This window comes from Acomys russatus, chromosome 4, assembly GCF_903995435.1.
Source record: "Acomys russatus chromosome 4, mAcoRus1.1, whole genome shotgun sequence".
In the NCBI taxonomy this organism is placed as follows: Eukaryota; Metazoa; Chordata; class Mammalia; order Rodentia; family Muridae; genus Acomys; species Acomys russatus.
The window spans coordinates 75,722,224-75,739,193 of record NC_067140.1 but is presented as its reverse complement, the minus strand read 5'-3'; the positions used below and the strand labels follow the sequence as shown (position 1 = coordinate 75,739,193).

Here is a 16,970-nt window from a genome sequence, read left to right as displayed (position 1 = left end):
GTGCTGCAGGCCCATAACCTTAGGGCTCCAGAGAAGGAGGCAGGAGGATGGTAAGTTTGAGTACAGCCAGGGCTATTTGGTGAGAACCCAAAAACAAACAAACAAAAACAAGTGGAAGGAAGGAAGTGGGGGAAAAGGTGACCCACTTCTTCGCTATAGCTCAAGTCTATAACTCCAAGGCGGAGTTTACCTTGTACTCTGCCCAGTGCCTCTTCTGGAATCCCTCACAAAGCAAGCGCTAAGTGCTAAAAGAATGAAATAAAGATCTGACTTCCATTTCCTTCTTTTTTTTTTCTGCCAGGGAGGAGGTTGTGGAGGTGTGAAAGGGGACTAAATAGGCCAGAATGATTTGCCATCTGCCTGAGTGATGGTCTTGGCTGTTTCTTACTGGGTACATTTGAAATATTTGAATTGATTTTGCAGTAATTTTCCTTATCACTGATTTTTTTTCAATTCTTCTAGGGCAATGCAATTGGTCTTCATGGACTTGGTCTCCTTTACTTTCATGGAAAAGGTGTTCCTGTGGTAAGCTCAATAACATTGTCATCCTTTCACCATATTTCTAGCATTTGTGGGGTTAATATTATATTAATGGTCATGCATTAATGTATAGGAAGTGGGGTCTTTGCTTTTTGTTTGGTTTTGTTTGGTTGGTTTGGTTTGGTTTGGTCTGGTCTGGTTTGGTTTGGTTTTGGTTTTTCAAAACAGGGTTTCTCTGTGTAGACTTGGCTGTCTGGACTAGCTTTTTAGATCAGGCTATCCTTGAATTCACAGAGATCTGCCTGAGTACTGGGATTAAAAGGCCTGCAGCACCATGCCCAGCTAGGAATTGGCTTTTATTGCTTAGTTAGTCAAACTAATATATCTTACAGAGAATAAGATGATTCAGTAAAATCTCTATGAGGAGACAAAGGAACAAACCTTCAACAAAAATAGCAACCACAGTTGTATCTGAGACTCACGGGGTTAACTAGCTTTTGAAACTGCTGCTTCCTAAGAATTTTATTGTAAGAGAAATGTATCTCTTTAGCTTCATATGTCTTTAAAGTGACCTTCCCCAGCCTAACAAAACCAACTATCAATGCAGACAAATATGATTTATAATGGAATAAGATAGTTATTTCTTTATAGAATCTAATATAATAATGAAAACCTATTTCTGGTGCTGTTTTAACTGGCTTATAGGACACTGATTGTACTCTTAAACTGGAATGTGTTTGTTACCATGGAGTCATGCATATAGCTCTGAGTAATACAGTCTAATTATCTTACAGAATTATGGTGAAGCACTTAAATACTTCCAGAAAGCTGCAGAGAAGGGATGGCCTAATGCACAGTTCCAGCTAGGCTTCATGTACTACTGTAGGTACCACAAATACGGCTACCTTATTTAGGATGATGTATGCATTCGTAAGTCATCTCCTCTTATAACAATCATCAAAGGTCTGAGTGGCTTAAAAGGACATTAAGGTATCAGTTTAAAGAGCGCTTTAAAGAAATGTAAAGACTTGGACATTAGTTGAAAAAAAAGGGCAGGGAGATACATCTGTGTCTCAGGACAGCCACCTTTGACAAGCTTAACTTGGAGGTGCTTACGATAGCCAGTGTGCACATCCAGAAGCAGCTGTGACACTCACAAGAGAGGATAATGTCAAGAAGAAAGATCTGAGACATAAACACAGAGGTGTAAGTTAAGAGCAGTCAAGCTTGCAAAGGAAAAACAAGAAATGAGAGAAAAAAAATGAGATGTGGCTATAATCAAATCTGGTGACCCCTCCTTTTTTTTCCATCTTAAAAGGATAAGCCAAAGAAGAGTGGCCATGGAAAAGAACAAAAGCCTGGAAGGGAGGGAGGGGTCGAAAGGGACCCAAAGGGGCAATAAAATATAGAACTTTCCAGATAGAGTAAGTGGATGAGACTGCATACGTTTGCCTGGTAATAGAGCACAAAGTCTGGTGATAGCAGTAGAAGTAGCAGCAAAGGGGGAGAGAGTTGGGGGAAGGGCAGAGGGAGGAGGAGGAAGTGAAAAGGGAGGAGGGAGAGGAGAAAAGGAAGAGGAGGGAATAAGGTGAGAAGGATGGAGAAATGGTCCAGTGGCCTTATTGTTTGGTTGATATAGAGAACCCTGATGAGATTATTGTATTTATTGGAAAGAGGACCAATTACTTGACAGTGAGTTAGGGTGTGAATGCAAGGTGAGAAACTATAAACAGTTTCCAAAAGAAGAAGTAACTAAAGGGAAGAAAATCCAAGAAGTAATTGATATAAAAATGCTAAGAGATATGATGATAATTATAATCAATAAAAGGAGGTTCCGAGAAAAGTTAGTGGCATTAAGATGCAATTGATTCTGGGCAGGTGGAGGCTTCATGATGGAGAAGTGGGTCCCTCATCTTGCAGGTGGGAAGGGGGAGTGAAAGATCCAGAGCATAAACCTGGGCAAGATGGTGAGCAGGGAGGCAAGTAAGAAAAAACAAGGTAGGGCTGTCCTCAGTTATGTGCCCTCTTAGAGCAATAGCAAAGTCAGTAGGGTAAGGGGCCTCAGACAGTGAGGGGCATGTGTAATAATTTCTGTGGGAGTTGAAAGAAGGGGCAGTGAGGACAGATTCCAGAGACCCGGATGTGCCCTTACTCAGTCCTTCATGCCAGAGGTGGACCCAGAGCAATAGTCAACTCTATCAAGGAGGTCCCATCTGTGAAGAAGGCCGCTGACGTTCTCCGCTGTGGCCCGGCAAGAGGGCCTGTTTTGTATTATGTTTGTGTTCAGTACCTTGCTCTCCTAATTCACTTCAAGTCCTCAGCTTAGAATCTGTCCGATTCCTCAAACTTCCAGGAAAAGAGTAACAGAAATGGCTTTGCCTGTTCTAGCTCATTTTACTCTCTCAGCATATGGATACCCCACAGTTTACAGCTGAGCAAACTGAGTCATATCAAGGCCACACATCTTATCCAAAACTACACAGCCAGGCTGGGATTCAATTCTAAGCAATCTGCCTCCAGACTTTTTGCTCTTTTTAATTTTTTAAAAACATTTATCTATTTGCAGCTGGGCAGTGGTGGTACACACCTTTAATCCCAGCCATCAGGAGGCAGAGGCAGGTGGATCGCAGTGAGTTGGAGGCCAGCCTGGTCTACAAAGCAAGTCCAGGACAGCCAAGGCTACACAGGGAAACCCTGTCTTGGAAAAAAAAAAAAGCAAAAAAATTTTTTTATCTATTTGCTTATCTAATTAGACATAGATTCTCACCGTGCAGTCTGGGCTGGCCTTGGACTGAGCACGCCCTTTGTATAGTCTCCAGAGCGCTGTGATTGCAGGTGGGTGCCACCATGCCAGGCTAAGCTACTGCTGTTGCTTAATTCCTCCGTGGCACTGCTGTTAAAAAGCCATGAGACTTTAGAGCTAGAAAGGGTGTAAGTTGAATCAGGGAAAGCCCCCTCCCTTTCGTTAGTGAGGTCCCTTGGTGTAAACGAGTCAGCAAGGAATAACAGGAACTGGAGAGCTAGGCTAAGAATCTCTCCTCCCAGGGATCTACCGCGGCTGCCCAGCACCAAGTACCTCTGTTTGCTCACTCCAGTCATGAGCTTAGACAGAGCTGCTCTTTATTGCCCTGGTTGAGCTCTACATGGATGGTGGGGGGAAGGGGGGCACATGTAACAATAATGGTAAGGAGATCACAGAGGATCTCTCATGATTGTACAATACTTCAACTCTCTATGGACAGGAAACAGAACAGCCCTTCTTTCTTAATTTTTCTGAATGGGTAAAGATCATAGAGGAACTCAGCCACTCACCTCCAAAACAGTGAATCTGAGTCCATTTGGCTTATGGTCTGGTGGTCTTTCCCCATCTTGTTCAGACTAGTGGGTATCAACCGTGACCAATATATTTATAGATTCTTTTTTAAATGAGTAGCTCAAAAGAATTTTAATTTTCAGCTGGCTCTGGAGTGTGGAAGGATTATAAACTTGCCTTCAAATATTTTTACCTGGCATCTCAGAGCGGGCAGCCTCTCGCCATTTACTATCTAGCCGAGATGTACGCAACGGGCACAGGTGTGCTGAGGTCATGCAGAACGGCCGTGGAGGTAAACACGGGGTGGCTCAAACAGGTCTTCCATTTGCCTCACACAGTGGGTTGGTGCCTTTGCTTCATAGCTCTTTTCTTGCAGTGGAAATGAACACTGGCAGGAAGAAAAACAGTAGCGGATCTTAACCTGGGGAGCCGAGAGAGACATGGCCTCTTCCCCTCTTGAGTTTGCCTCTGAGTTCGGTTTAGAAGCTGAGTCTCAGCCCTCAGTGGGATCTCCAGAGCAAGCTGGCTCTCTAAATTGCTACTTGGGAAATGAAGGCTTGATTTAGCTCAGAAAATGTGGCCCGTTTCTTCTCAGAAAGCAGGGTCCTTGGGTTTTTGAGGGTTCGGATGACAATGAAGAAAGTGGGTTTTTTTCCCAGCCTGAGCTAGTAATGTGCTTTTCAAAAGAATGCTTCTAGAACCTTAATGCCCTTCATTGATTTATTAAATACGTCCGCTGCACCAGTATAAATACCTCCACGTTGCAATCTGGTCCCTCTGAAGCTCATTTCAAAAGCTGCCAGCTAATAATCTATCTTTAGATTTGTTCCTTTGCCAACTTCCTAATGAATTATGTATGGCTAACCTCTTTTGGTTACATAAGGGCTATTCAGCTAAGTTGACATTTGTCCCCATGGAGCTCTGCACACCTCCCTCCTTACTGTGTCACCTATACCCTCCGGCTCTGACTTTCCTTCCTTCGCATTTCCGCAACAGCTGTAGCCTTGTCCCTGCAGAGCAACAGTGCCTTGGAGAGGGGAATAGGGTGAAAGAAGGTGAGAGGGAGGAACAATTGAGATGTAATCTGAATAAATTAATTAAATAAAAATATATATACATAATTTAAAAATGACAGAATCAACAAGGAAGCCCTCCACATTGATATTCTATCCTGCTGAACAGCCTTCAATCCAGGAAAGTTTATTACACACATTAAAAAGGAGCCTGACAACGATTTGCTAAAGACAAAACTACCCTGAGAATTTGTGTGCCGATAAATGTATTAATAATTTTCAAAGCCAGGCAAGTTTTTCTTTAAAAAAAAAAAAAAAAAAGAGTCTTGCCTTGTCAGCTGGCAGAAGCTGAAGACTGGGGCCACAGAACACGATACAGGATGAACCTAACTGGCCTCTCTGATTTCTTTTCCAATCTTCAGCTTTACAAAGGTGTCTGTGAACTAGGCCACTGGGCTGAGAAATTCCTGACAGCCTACTTTGCCTACAAGGATGGCGACGTAGACTCCTCTCTTATTCAGTATGCACTGCTCGCCGAGATGGGATACGAAGTGGCTCAAAGCAATTCGGCGTTCATTTTGGAATCTAGTAAGATCTTTGCAATTCCCCGACCATGCATATGCACATATGCACATCCTCACGTAAGCCTGTTTAATGGGATGTTTTCCTTCTCTCTTTCTTTTTCAGAACAAGCTAAAATTCTGGAGAAAGAGAAGATGTACCCACTGGCACTCCTGCTATGGAACCGAGCCGCCATTCAAGGTATAAACAGAGCAAAGTAGGTGCATAGCTGGACTCTGTCTGTGACTGTTCATCTGATTTGCTTCAGTTGTGTTGTTGGGCCCACAGACAGAGAGGGACAAGGTGGCAAGCAGGGGCCACTTCAAATTATCCTGGGGTTAGAGGTCATTTCTGAGACTGTTTTCTTCATTATTCTCAAAGTCCCCTAGTTTAGCAAGCCTTAAGAATTTGTCTCTGTCTCCATGGTACCAGAGCTGTTGTTGGAAACGTGATAATTTTACTCAAGAAAACAATTTCTTTGGTCTGGCTTTAGCCATTCATTTGCTGAGCTGCTTCCTGAGCTAATCTGAGATGTGACCTGCGTCCCTATGAGTATGGAGGCAAAATTAATTATGTACTGGCAGTGTCTGATTTCTCATCTAAAATGAGATGCTGATGATGACAACATTCTTCAGATCTCCACTCTAACCATCAATATGGTAGAATTCTATTTTTAAAAAGCTAGTATAAATAAGTGTAAAGATCCTTTCTTGGCACCTCAAGGCCTTCCTACTTATTGGTTTCATATGTGGTAAGGACTGTAAACTATCATTGCTTGAAACAGCATTGACAGGTGGCATTTGAATCACCATGTCCCTTCCAATTTCCCCCCTAAAATTATAGTATTAAAATCAGAGTGATATCGCGCAGCTGTCACAGTTAGCATTTGGATGTGTGAGGAACTCTGGCAATAAGAGAGCAATTTTATTTCCAATTAGGTTTCTTGAAATCATCTCCTGTTAAGGCTGAATCATCCCTTTTAACAGGAAGTAATAGGATAAAAAATGGTTCTCAGCTGATGCTAATATGAGGCAGAGGGGAAAAAGGCCCACAGTGGTGCCTTCGCAGACCCAGCTGAGCTGGTAATACAGCACCAAGCCATCAATGCGATTTTAGTGGGAAATTCTATGTTTTCTAAAATGCAATAAAGACCTTATTCGGAGTGAGAAAACAACGCCAGCAATCTCTCAGCCATGGCAAATCAGCTCAATTGCAACAAACACACGTTTATTTCAAGCCAGGAAATGGCATGGAAATTGGAACAAAGAAAAGTTGAAAATGAAGAGATATTAATATTAAATTGAACACACACACATGCACACACACACACTAAGTTGCTGAAAATAATCATGCGTCACAAAAGATCAGCATGCCCATTCTCAAATCTCTGGCTGCTGAGTGGCTCACAAAAAGTAGAAAATCTAGTAATGAGAGCTTCCAAGCAATCACTAATGCTTCTTTTAGCGGCCGCTTCATGTGAAGTGGGCACTGAGCCATTATGCCTCAGACACCACTGTGCAATCGTGGAGCTGAAGTAGAAATGTTTCTCTAGTCAACCGATCTGTTCAGGAGCCTGTCAGAGTGACCACATGCCCTTAGTCAGTAGCATTCATTAGGATACCGTTGCTTGCTCACTCTCCCCCAATCTTAGGGACCTGGGGGCTGCTGCTCTTAACTGCAACATTTAAGAATACACTTGTGTCCCATCCCTTTGTGACTATGCCAGGATGGAACCTTGAGGTCAAGATGACATAGAGATGGAGTGGGTTTCTCTTTGGGTATCATGTCTTCCCTGGCCTCTGCAGTTCCCTTTGCCTGAGTACCGTTCCCATCAGTCCTTGCTTCCACTCCCCTATACATTTTGGTTTTGGGGTTTAGGTTGGGTTATGTTGGTTTTAGGTTTCTCTGTGTAACCTTGACTGTCCTAAACTCACTTTGTAGACCAGGCTGGCCTTGAACTCACAGAGATCGCCCTGCCTCTGCCTCCCTGAGTGCTGGGATTAAAGGCGTGCGCCACCATGCCCGGATCACCTATACATTTTGTATGAATTGTCTGGGAATCAAACTCTGAAAGTTAATGTCTTCATCAGCTTAAGAACTTTAAAACAATAGCTCTGCTCAAAGGGAAACAAAGATGGCACATGGTATCACATCTCTTTAAAGTATCCGTGCTTTAATAGAAGACACTAGAAGTATCACTTTAAAATAAAAATAGCCACTGCACTGAGCCAAATGGGCAGAGAACTCTGGAAAGAGTCCTAGATCTCAAGACATACCTCAGACCCTGCTACATGTGGTTCCCATTTTTCAGGGAAGCCCAGATTTTGTGGAGGGTTGGCCACAGCTGAGTCAAATATCCAACATGAATTTTTCCTCATCCTCTCAACCCGTAGAACAGAAGCATGGCCATCATTTGAGGTGCTCACTCACACACTCACACTCACACACACACACACACACACACACACACACACACACACGCACATGCACACACGTGTGCCATGCACAGGCATCTGCTGTTTCTAAGTGACCTTCAAAAGAACAATGTTGCATATCTTTAAAAGTAATGCAATTTCCCCCTTCCTTGATATATCCACATATCCATGTTTGTTGGAAAGTAATATCCTAAATTACCTCTGGGGAAGGCATTTTCTAAAAATATCCTAGCATGTTTGCCTAATCATTCCATAAATATTTATCAAGTGCCATACTAGGATCCAGAACAATTTTAGTAATTAGGAGCCTGTGGTTCTTGCCTTGCCCTGATGGGGCTACTGCCACATGAGAGTAGAGTTTTAGGAAGGAATTTTAGGGGCAGGAAAGATGGAATTTACTTTTCCAAGAGTTGCTGTCCTACCTCCAAAATATGAATTTAAAAGGTAAAACGTGGAGTTTATCATTTCTTTCAGAGCATTATAACCACGACAAGTATTCTGCAATGAAGACCACTAGCACTAAGCATTGTTTTGTGTTTCATAGAGCACATAGAGTAATCTTGACTGCGGGATTTTGAATATTTCATGTGCATACATGTACATATGCATGTGTATGTGGTGTTTTTACAGCTTATTGGGCTGACTTACTGAGAACCATACATGAATCACTTGTGATTCTCTCTTTCTGATATTTCTCTCAGGGAATGCTTTTGCTAGAGTGAAAATTGGAGATTACCATTACTATGGCTATGGGACTAAGAAAGACTATGAAATGGCAGCCACACATTACAGCATCGCAGCGGACAAGCATCACAGTGCACAAGCCATGTTCAATCTGGCCTATATGTACGAACACGGCTTGGGAATCACAAAGGTAATCGCGTGGGTTCAAAGCTAGTAACGGCACGCTGGGTGAGAAGGGAAAATTTCACTGATGTCATTGATATGGAAGAACAAGAGTCCCCTGGGCTAACACATATGCCATGCTATTGCCTCCATATCCTCCACTTATACCACGGACATAACTAGTGGGTAAAAGAAATCTAATTTGGGCCAATCTAATGCACCAATTCCTCCTTTTCCCAACACATCTTTTTGTAGTAAGCCCTGACTCTATTTCTTCACCGCAAGGACTTAGGCACTGACCCCTCCACCAACTCCTAACAGTAACAACAGCCAGGTGGAATGAGGCTCAAGCTGGAGAGTAAGGTGGCGCTCATTAACCTAGGAGTAGCTCACGAAGCAACTATTACCTCCATGACACCACCCCTGGGAACTCTAGAGAGGCCTCCGAGACTACAGAGACAGCATTGTCATTGATGGAAGAAAGCTTACACTATACTACAGGTGCTAAGGGGGTGGGGAATCCCTTAGTCAGTGGGACTAATCAGTCAGAAGATGAATTATGTGTCTAAAAGGCAGAGGCCGGTATGTAGGCATGTTAAATGCCAACATTAACCAGTTTGAGTTAGGTGATAGATGGATGGATGGATAGATAGATAGATAGATAGATAGATAGATAGATAGATAGATAGACAGACAGATACGTAGTCATATATGTAACCTTGCAAATCATGCATCCTTTTGATGGGGTAAGCGCTCTGTTCTTGTGTGCATCAGGGATCCATACTGCAAAGATCAAGTCATTCAACTACGTTTGCACAGCTCTTTAGTGGTGGGCCCAGACTGTTACGCAAAGCTTGTCTGATCCCAAGTATTTCAGGGGAAAAAAAAGAAAGAAAGAAAAAACAAAAACAATGGGACTGAAAATGAGCCATTCTTAGTAACCAAGTTTATCCTCTCCAGCTTATACTGCTAACCATTTCTAGGGTGAAATTCTATGGAGACTCTTGGCTTTCTGTACTTTCTTCTTCAGTCCAGTGGGACTGACAGTTGAGAAATTAATTATTGGGACGGAATTTGATGAGAACCGCTGAGCCGGTGCATCTATAGCCAAAGGCTGCTTATTCAGGACCGACCGCCTGGCAGTATGGACCCCACTGTCTTGCTCTCCCTGCCTTTACCCGATCATTTTCATCAGCCTCAGCACCCTGAGCAATAAACTATCATCACCAAACCCAGCCTACTTCCCCCAAACCTAGCAGATGGTAGCTATCTGTGTCTGTAACATGGACAGGACCAAGCGGCTAGATTCAATAATTCTCTGGCTGTTGCCTATCGCTCTTCTACATCCCACTGCCATCCACATTAGAGAAACAGAACTAATGATACCTGGCCCAGGCCCACCCCCTCACACCCCCCAACCACCCCCTGCTCTCACCCCATCCCCCACCCCCCTTACCCCACTTAAAGGATTAAATGAACAAGCCTATGTGGAAAGGCTTTGTAGTTAAGCAGCGTGTGAAATGGCTGCCATTTAGATCAGAAGGGAATTTGAACGACTGCTAAGTTTTCAATAAGATCAAAGGTTGTTATTCATAATTCCTCATAGGAAACACCATAACCCAAGAGAAAAGAAGCATCATTATAGAAAATGTACAAATGACCCAACTCAGTGTGCTCTACTCAGCTAGCTCTCCTACCCCATCCCCTACACACATACACACACACATACACAGACACACACACAGAGTGATTCACAACAGAACTCACTCTCCTAATAGCCACATCTTCACCGTGGTGAGACTGTTTTCTACCTGTGTCCCTGGAAGTAACCTCCCAGAACACATGGCCACAGCAGCAAGAGAGGACATGCTGTCCGGGACCCAGCTGTCAGGCCACATCGATGGCTTGGGGTTCCTTCCAAAGTCAATGGTGAGGCTCTTTGCTGGACACTTTCTTCACATGCAGAGAGCAGGCATCCCTTTCACACTAAGAAAAAGACCTGCAGGGTCTTCCCTCTGTAGGCTCAATTTTCTTAACAAATATATTTTATTACAAACTTATTAACAAAGCGTACGTCACTTATAACCCAACTAACCTAAACTATAGGAAAATGTAGATTAAAGAATACAATATCAAAACCGTAAGGATATCAGTTCCAAGGAGCAATTCTCCTGGCGTAATCAATGGGATTTCATCCGCTGGGACCTGGAGTAATCAGAACTCAGAACCTCAGCAGGAGCCTGGAGCCCCGAAGCCTTTCCTCGAGCAGTTCACTCCAGGAACGTCTCGAAGTGGCGATGAACAGCCAAAACTATTATAAGTCTCCAAAAAACCCAGCCTCCAGTTTTAGGCTTATTTATATATCTCCTCCCAGAGTCTGTTCACGGATCTTTTCAGCTGGCAACAATCAAGCTCCCGCATGAGGTGATTTGTCTTCTAGTGGATTAACACCACCTGTTCTCTCACAAGACCTCTCCCCATCCCACACTGGGGATCATAACAAAAACAGGTTCCTCTCTCCTTCATCCCTCTGATCACTTTTCTGTTCCTTCCTGCCAGGTTTCCTCTTAACTCACAGACTGCACACTTGGATCATTTTTCTCACTTGAGGTCTCCTGGTTTTTGTTTATTGTTCGTTTTGGCAGAAAATGTCTACATTAAAAACTAGAGGTCAAGCTGGGAGTGGTTTCGCACATCTTTGATCCCAGAATTCAAGAGGCAGAGGCAGGCAGATCTGTTAGTTTGAGACCAGCCTGGTCTACAAAGTGAGTCCAGGACATCCAGGGCTCTGTTACACAGAGAAACTCTGTCTCGAAAAACAAACAAAAAAGAAAAGGAAAAACAAAAAAGAAGAAAATCAAACCAGAGATGGGTGGGACACAAATAAAAACCAGAGAGAGAGAGAGAGAGAGAGAGAGAGACAGACAGACAGACAGATAGACAGACAGAGACAGAGACACAGAGAGACAGAGAGAGACCAGGGGCTGCGTTCAGACCTAGATCTCAGGATTCTGGATTCACCTGATGAGAGATCACTGGGTTTTACCCTCACTGATCTCTTTTGTTTAGCAATTAGAAAAATATTCACCAAGTGTCCAGGGCAAAGTTTATTAACCTCATCATCTCATAGCCAAATTAAATAAAGTGACTCTAATTTTCAACATAATCATCCTGATGAGTTCAAGTCCCAAAGTTATTCCAGCTGCTCTGCGAGGACGGCCTTTCCAGCTTGCCAGGGACTGTAGCATTGCTTCATCACAGCACTTCACATCCCTGTTTCCAATTCTTGAGCAAACCAGTGAGCAAAGTGAGTGCAATGTCATTTGCAGAGAGTCTCTGAGAATGAAAGAAGGTGGGTGGGATCGTGTGCTGTAAACACTTGCATTAAAGGAAGGAAGGTGAGGTATAAACCAATTCTTGTGGAGTCCATGTAAAAACATGAGCCACTGATGTCTCATCTGTCTTGGAACCTGAGGTAATGCAGACAGTTTATCCCCCTATATCACTGACAAGCGCCTCAGTTCAGGGCGCTTCAACTTAACTCAGGGTCAGATAACACCTTGTTGCCCAAATCCCTTAGTGGATGGACGCCCCACTTCCTCCTCCTAAACTCCCAAGGACGGACCAAAGAGGGGTTCCTTCAAAGTTCACCCTGGGGAACTAATGGATTTTGGAGGGCTTTACTTACGCAGCACGGGTCAGGAGTTACTGTCGGGATGGTGGGTGATCCCCAAAGCAGCCACGTTGGCAAGTTTTCATTCAGCATGGATGTTGACTTCTCCATAGTTTCAAAGACCAGATGCTCCCAAGCCTGTGTAGTTTAGTGCCTCACGGAGACCACGTGAAAATAGGACAGAATTACAAACACATGCCTGTGCGAAGGAGCTGGATACTGAACTGAGGGCCCAAGGGCCCCCCCAACTCCTCCTGCTGTGAGGAAGTATCAACAGTCTACAACGGAAGCTGTAAGGACGTCTGCAAGCAGACTCAGCTGACCTGATGAAGATGGCGCTTGCTTTGTGGGGAGGGCAGTGCTCTGCAGCACACCTGGAGTAGAATTAACCAAGGATACGAATATAAAAACATAAGCATTCTGCTTGAAAATTACTATGAAAGTCTTTGTCAGTTTGTGTTTCTAAAAAAAAAATTTTTTTTAAATCATTTCAGAAGCATATCCATGAACAAAGCCTGCTGTCCATTCCTCCTGGCCATCGCAACTGTCTCTACTTTGCATCAGTTCTGAATTTTTAATCACTATGGTCTATTGCAAAAACTATTTGGTGCCTTCAATTCTGATGCTTTCCCATTACATTTCTATTAGAAATACCTCTGCCCATTAGGGACTTATAATCACTAGTCCTCCACGGAAGAATGCCTGGCTAGTTATACTACATTTCCCAACATCCTTTGTATCTATGTGTCCCTTACTAAACAGCTTAAGGGAAAGGTGCCATTTGTGCTAAAGTAGCTATATGGGGCTTCTCCCTAGCAGCTTTGCACTTTGTTGATGGAACACAGCAGAAATCAGAGGCTGGGTGTATGTGTGTGTGTGTGTGTGTGTGTGTGTGTGTGTGTGTGTGTGTGTGTCTGTCTGTCTGTCTGTGTGTGTCTGTCTGTCTGTCTGTGTGTCTGTGTGTGTGTGTCTGTCTATCTGTCTGTGTGTCTGTGTCTGTCTGTCTGTGTGTGTGTGTGTCTGTCTGTCTGTCTGTGTGTCTGTGTGTGTGTCTGTCTGTCTGTCTGTGTGTCTCTCTCTCTGTGTGTGTGAATGGAAAGAGCTGAATCCTTTAATTACCAGTGAAGAAAATCCAAGAAGATCCGAGTTAAAATGTTGATTAAAGTTAAAAACAAACTTTTCGGTGTTACATCCCTGAATTTGGGAGGTTTGTTACAAGTGTTGCCATTGCCTTAAGGTATACTTAATTCATCAAAAACTACTGTGTTATCATTGGTAAAGTATAACTCCTTTAAACAGTTACCAACTTCACTTCCCCCCCCAAAGGCAATGCAGATAGACAAACACAAAAACTGAAAATACTTTGCTGTCATTATAAGCTAGCCTTCCTACTTTAAATTCAGTGCCTCCTTTGCCTTAACTCTCCTTGATAACAGTAGCTTCATATACGACCTTTCTTCAAACTACATTCTAAACTATTCATTCCTTCCCCTCATAATCTGGTTCTAGAATGCCCTGTTATTATAGTTTAACCCTCAATTACTTGTTTGTATATTTACCAGGTAGTTGCTCATATTATGAAGTAGTAGGCTTGGTTCTGGGGTCAAGAAAAAAAAAATCCAGTAAATCATCTATGGTGAAAGTATGTGTATACAATACTATCCATAGTTATATTTGCATAATAAGGTTATGGGTGAATTTTTTCCTTTTCAGTTCTATAATATCAGATTTTCCCCCCAACTTCTAAGTGATGTATTCATAATAAGAAAATGAAAATAAATTACTCAAACAACCATGTTTCTGTTTACATGGTCTATGTTAGTGTAAGAAAACGTTGGTGATATTAAAATATGTGGACCTGGAGAACTCAAGTGTCATGGCTTTTTTTTTTTTTTTTTTTTGAGAAGTCTGTCTCTTTGACCTGTAAGAAGCTATTTTGAACATATGAACACATTAAGCACAACTGTGGCACACCTGATATTTTAGTTGGAACATGTTATTTAAGAAGAGCCAGAGACTGGTTCACTTAACCTGAATCACTGAACTTAAAGTAAAATAAACTCCCATGCACCACATACAAGTTGCATCTAAGTGGATGAAGTCGGCAATGGACTTTTCCTTCACAGAGTCCTGGCCATCCACAGAGCAATATATATCAAAAGAAGAACATTTTGTGTTTCAGTGGTGTGAACATTTTGCTAAATAAGATGAAAGAGTGAGGAGTCATTTCTAGAATTTAGCGCATATGTGGCATCAGAGGACAACTTTGTGGGGTTGGATCTCTTTGCATGTTTAGGTGGGTGCCAATTCAGGAGATTGTTTGGGACAAGTCTTCCTGGAAACAAAGAAACTAAATCCTGCAAACCCTGATCTGTGTGTTAATTCCAACCTGTTTGGCTCCTATGTTGGTAAGCAGCACCAACCTTCTGACAGCCACACCTGGAAGGCATCCTGACTCAAATGGCTCGGAGCTAGGCAGCTTTTGCCAGTAATCAAGGTCTCCTATGACTAAAATCAAGGCCGATTCTTCACTGGAGAGAGTGGGGAGGAATGCATTTTCAAGCTTGTTCAGGTTGTTGGTGAATTAAGTTCTCAGAACTTGTCAAGACCAAGCCCCTTGCTTCCTTCCTTCCTTGCCGCCTCTACGAGCCGTTTCTGATTCTCTCCCTGTAATCTCATCCCGTCCCCCACCACCCTGTGTGACAATCTGAATTCCTCTCATACCTCAATCTCCCTCTCCCACTCCCTCTGACTTTCTTCTGCCTTCAGCCATGAGACTTTTGGGTTTAAGGCCTCTAGGATTATTAGGGTCCACCTGCATAGTCAAGGACACTCTATTTTAAGGTCTATAACTTTCTATTTTCGAAATCCTCTTTGCTGTGACATAGCCTTGGGTCCCAGGAAGGGCATGGACAATTTTCTTGGCCCATTCTGTCTACCAAATACAAACTGTGATTTTTCTTCTGTTTTGGTTTGGCTTGGCTTTTTTTTTTTTTTTTTTTTTTTTTTTTGGTTTTTGGTTTTTCAAGACAGGGTTTCTCTATGTAGCTCTGGCTGTCCTAGAACTCTCTGTAGACCAGGCTAGCCTCAAACTCAGAAATTGAACTGCCTCTGCCTCCCAAGTGCTGGGATTAAAGGTATGCACCACCTCCACCTGCTAAATTGTGATATTTCTAACAACAGTTTCTGTTTCTCAAGAATCTATACCTGATGAGAATGGGCTGTTTTCTTTCTAGGACATTCACCTGGCCAGAAGATTGTACGACATGGCTGCTCAGACAAACCCAGATGCCCACGTACCTGTGTTCTTTGCTCTTATGAAACTGGAAACGATGCATTTGCTCCAAGACATCCTGTTTTTTAATGTAAGTTTGTCCCAAAAAGATTCTCAGACACTCTGAAAACTCCAAGAAACTCAAGACAGAGTGATGATGAGGCTTACCAAGGGAGTATTTTTTAAAGTTAACTTTTCTTTGATAAATAGAATGCAAAGCCTTGTGCTAAGCACTGCAATTCTACTTGTTGAGTGTGTGTTGACACCATGTAGTAGAAGCAGTGAATTAATTCATCAGATACTTTTTCCAGCATACTCTCTGCTCAGAGCCTTAAGCAGAGATGTGCTATATATACTTGTTCAAACTTCAACTCCTGCCATTGAAATCTGAGACTGGTAAGCAGATGGCGGGCGGCAAGTGGCACCATAAAGAGCTGTATTTCTTAAAAGTAGAAATTAAATAATTTTTGAGGCAGAGCCTTATGATATAACCAAGGATGACCTCGAAGTCACTGTGTAACCCAGGCTGACCTCAAATTTGAGACCCTTCCCAGTACAGGGATTATAGGCAAGTGCCACCATGCTCAGCTAAATTCTATACTTGAGGCTACTTATCCTTGAAGTAGCAATTAAGCCTATGTGTGAGCTCTACCCTGAAGCTGGCCACATCTAAGAGGGAAGGGAGCAGGAGGGATGGCCTGTGGAGAGGGTGGCAGTGGTGGGCTTCTGTGGAGAAATGGTTCTGACCATAGTGAGGTTCTCGGACTGTTTTCTCTTTTGACTAACTGCCTTTTGCCAGCAGTTTACCATGAGATGGAGACGGCTGAAACTGGACAGCACCGTTGGACCATACTGGGATTTGTTTGTGATCAGCCTTATTGTTGCTGCGCTGATCTTCTTGCTTAGAAATCGCCATAGGTAGGCTATGGACCACCAGGTAACCTGCTTGCAGGTTCACAGCAAGCTATCCTCACCAAATAAAGAATTTCCTCATCCAAGTCAAAAGCTGCTGCCAATTTCCCACACAGGCTGAGACAGGGAGTGGGCAAAGCCCAAGAACTGCCCTAAAGACACAACTGCAGACTTCCTGCTTAGTTGACAGGATGACAGGGGGGGTGCCCAGGACAGGTCATCTAATGCTTTGTCACAAATTTGTCATCTTGGTTATACAGTCCTGACCTCGATAAAGGTCACCATCTTCATGTTATAACAAAGGTACTCTTCCCTTTTGAGGAGACTAAGTTGGTTGTCTTGGCTCTACAAAACATTCTGAAGTGAGGAGAAGGCTGAGTCTAGGGAAGATAGGACCATAGACATCTGAGAAGATGATAAATAGATACTGCACAGAGTCCACAGGGATGATCCTGGGGGCAAC

At 43.1% G+C, this 16,970-nt stretch overlaps 1 protein-coding gene across 1 annotated transcript in view; it reads left to right on the top strand.

Moving 5' to 3' along the window:
- Positions 1-16,517, top strand: part of Sel1l2 (SEL1L2 adaptor subunit of ERAD E3 ligase) — a 53,945-nt gene extending 37,428 nt beyond the window's left edge. The window contains exons 10-17 of the mRNA XM_051144743.1: positions 463-525; positions 1,275-1,362; positions 3,937-4,085; positions 5,229-5,394; positions 5,494-5,568; positions 8,504-8,676; positions 15,558-15,686; positions 16,398-16,517. Coding sequence (XP_051000700.1) covers positions 463-525; positions 1,275-1,362; positions 3,937-4,085; positions 5,229-5,394; positions 5,494-5,568; positions 8,504-8,676; positions 15,558-15,686; positions 16,398-16,517 — 963 coding nt within the window. The remainder of the gene's footprint in view (positions 1-462; positions 526-1,274; positions 1,363-3,936; positions 4,086-5,228; positions 5,395-5,493; positions 5,569-8,503; positions 8,677-15,557; positions 15,687-16,397) is intronic.
- The last annotated feature ends 453 nt before the right edge of the window (positions 16,518-16,970 follow it).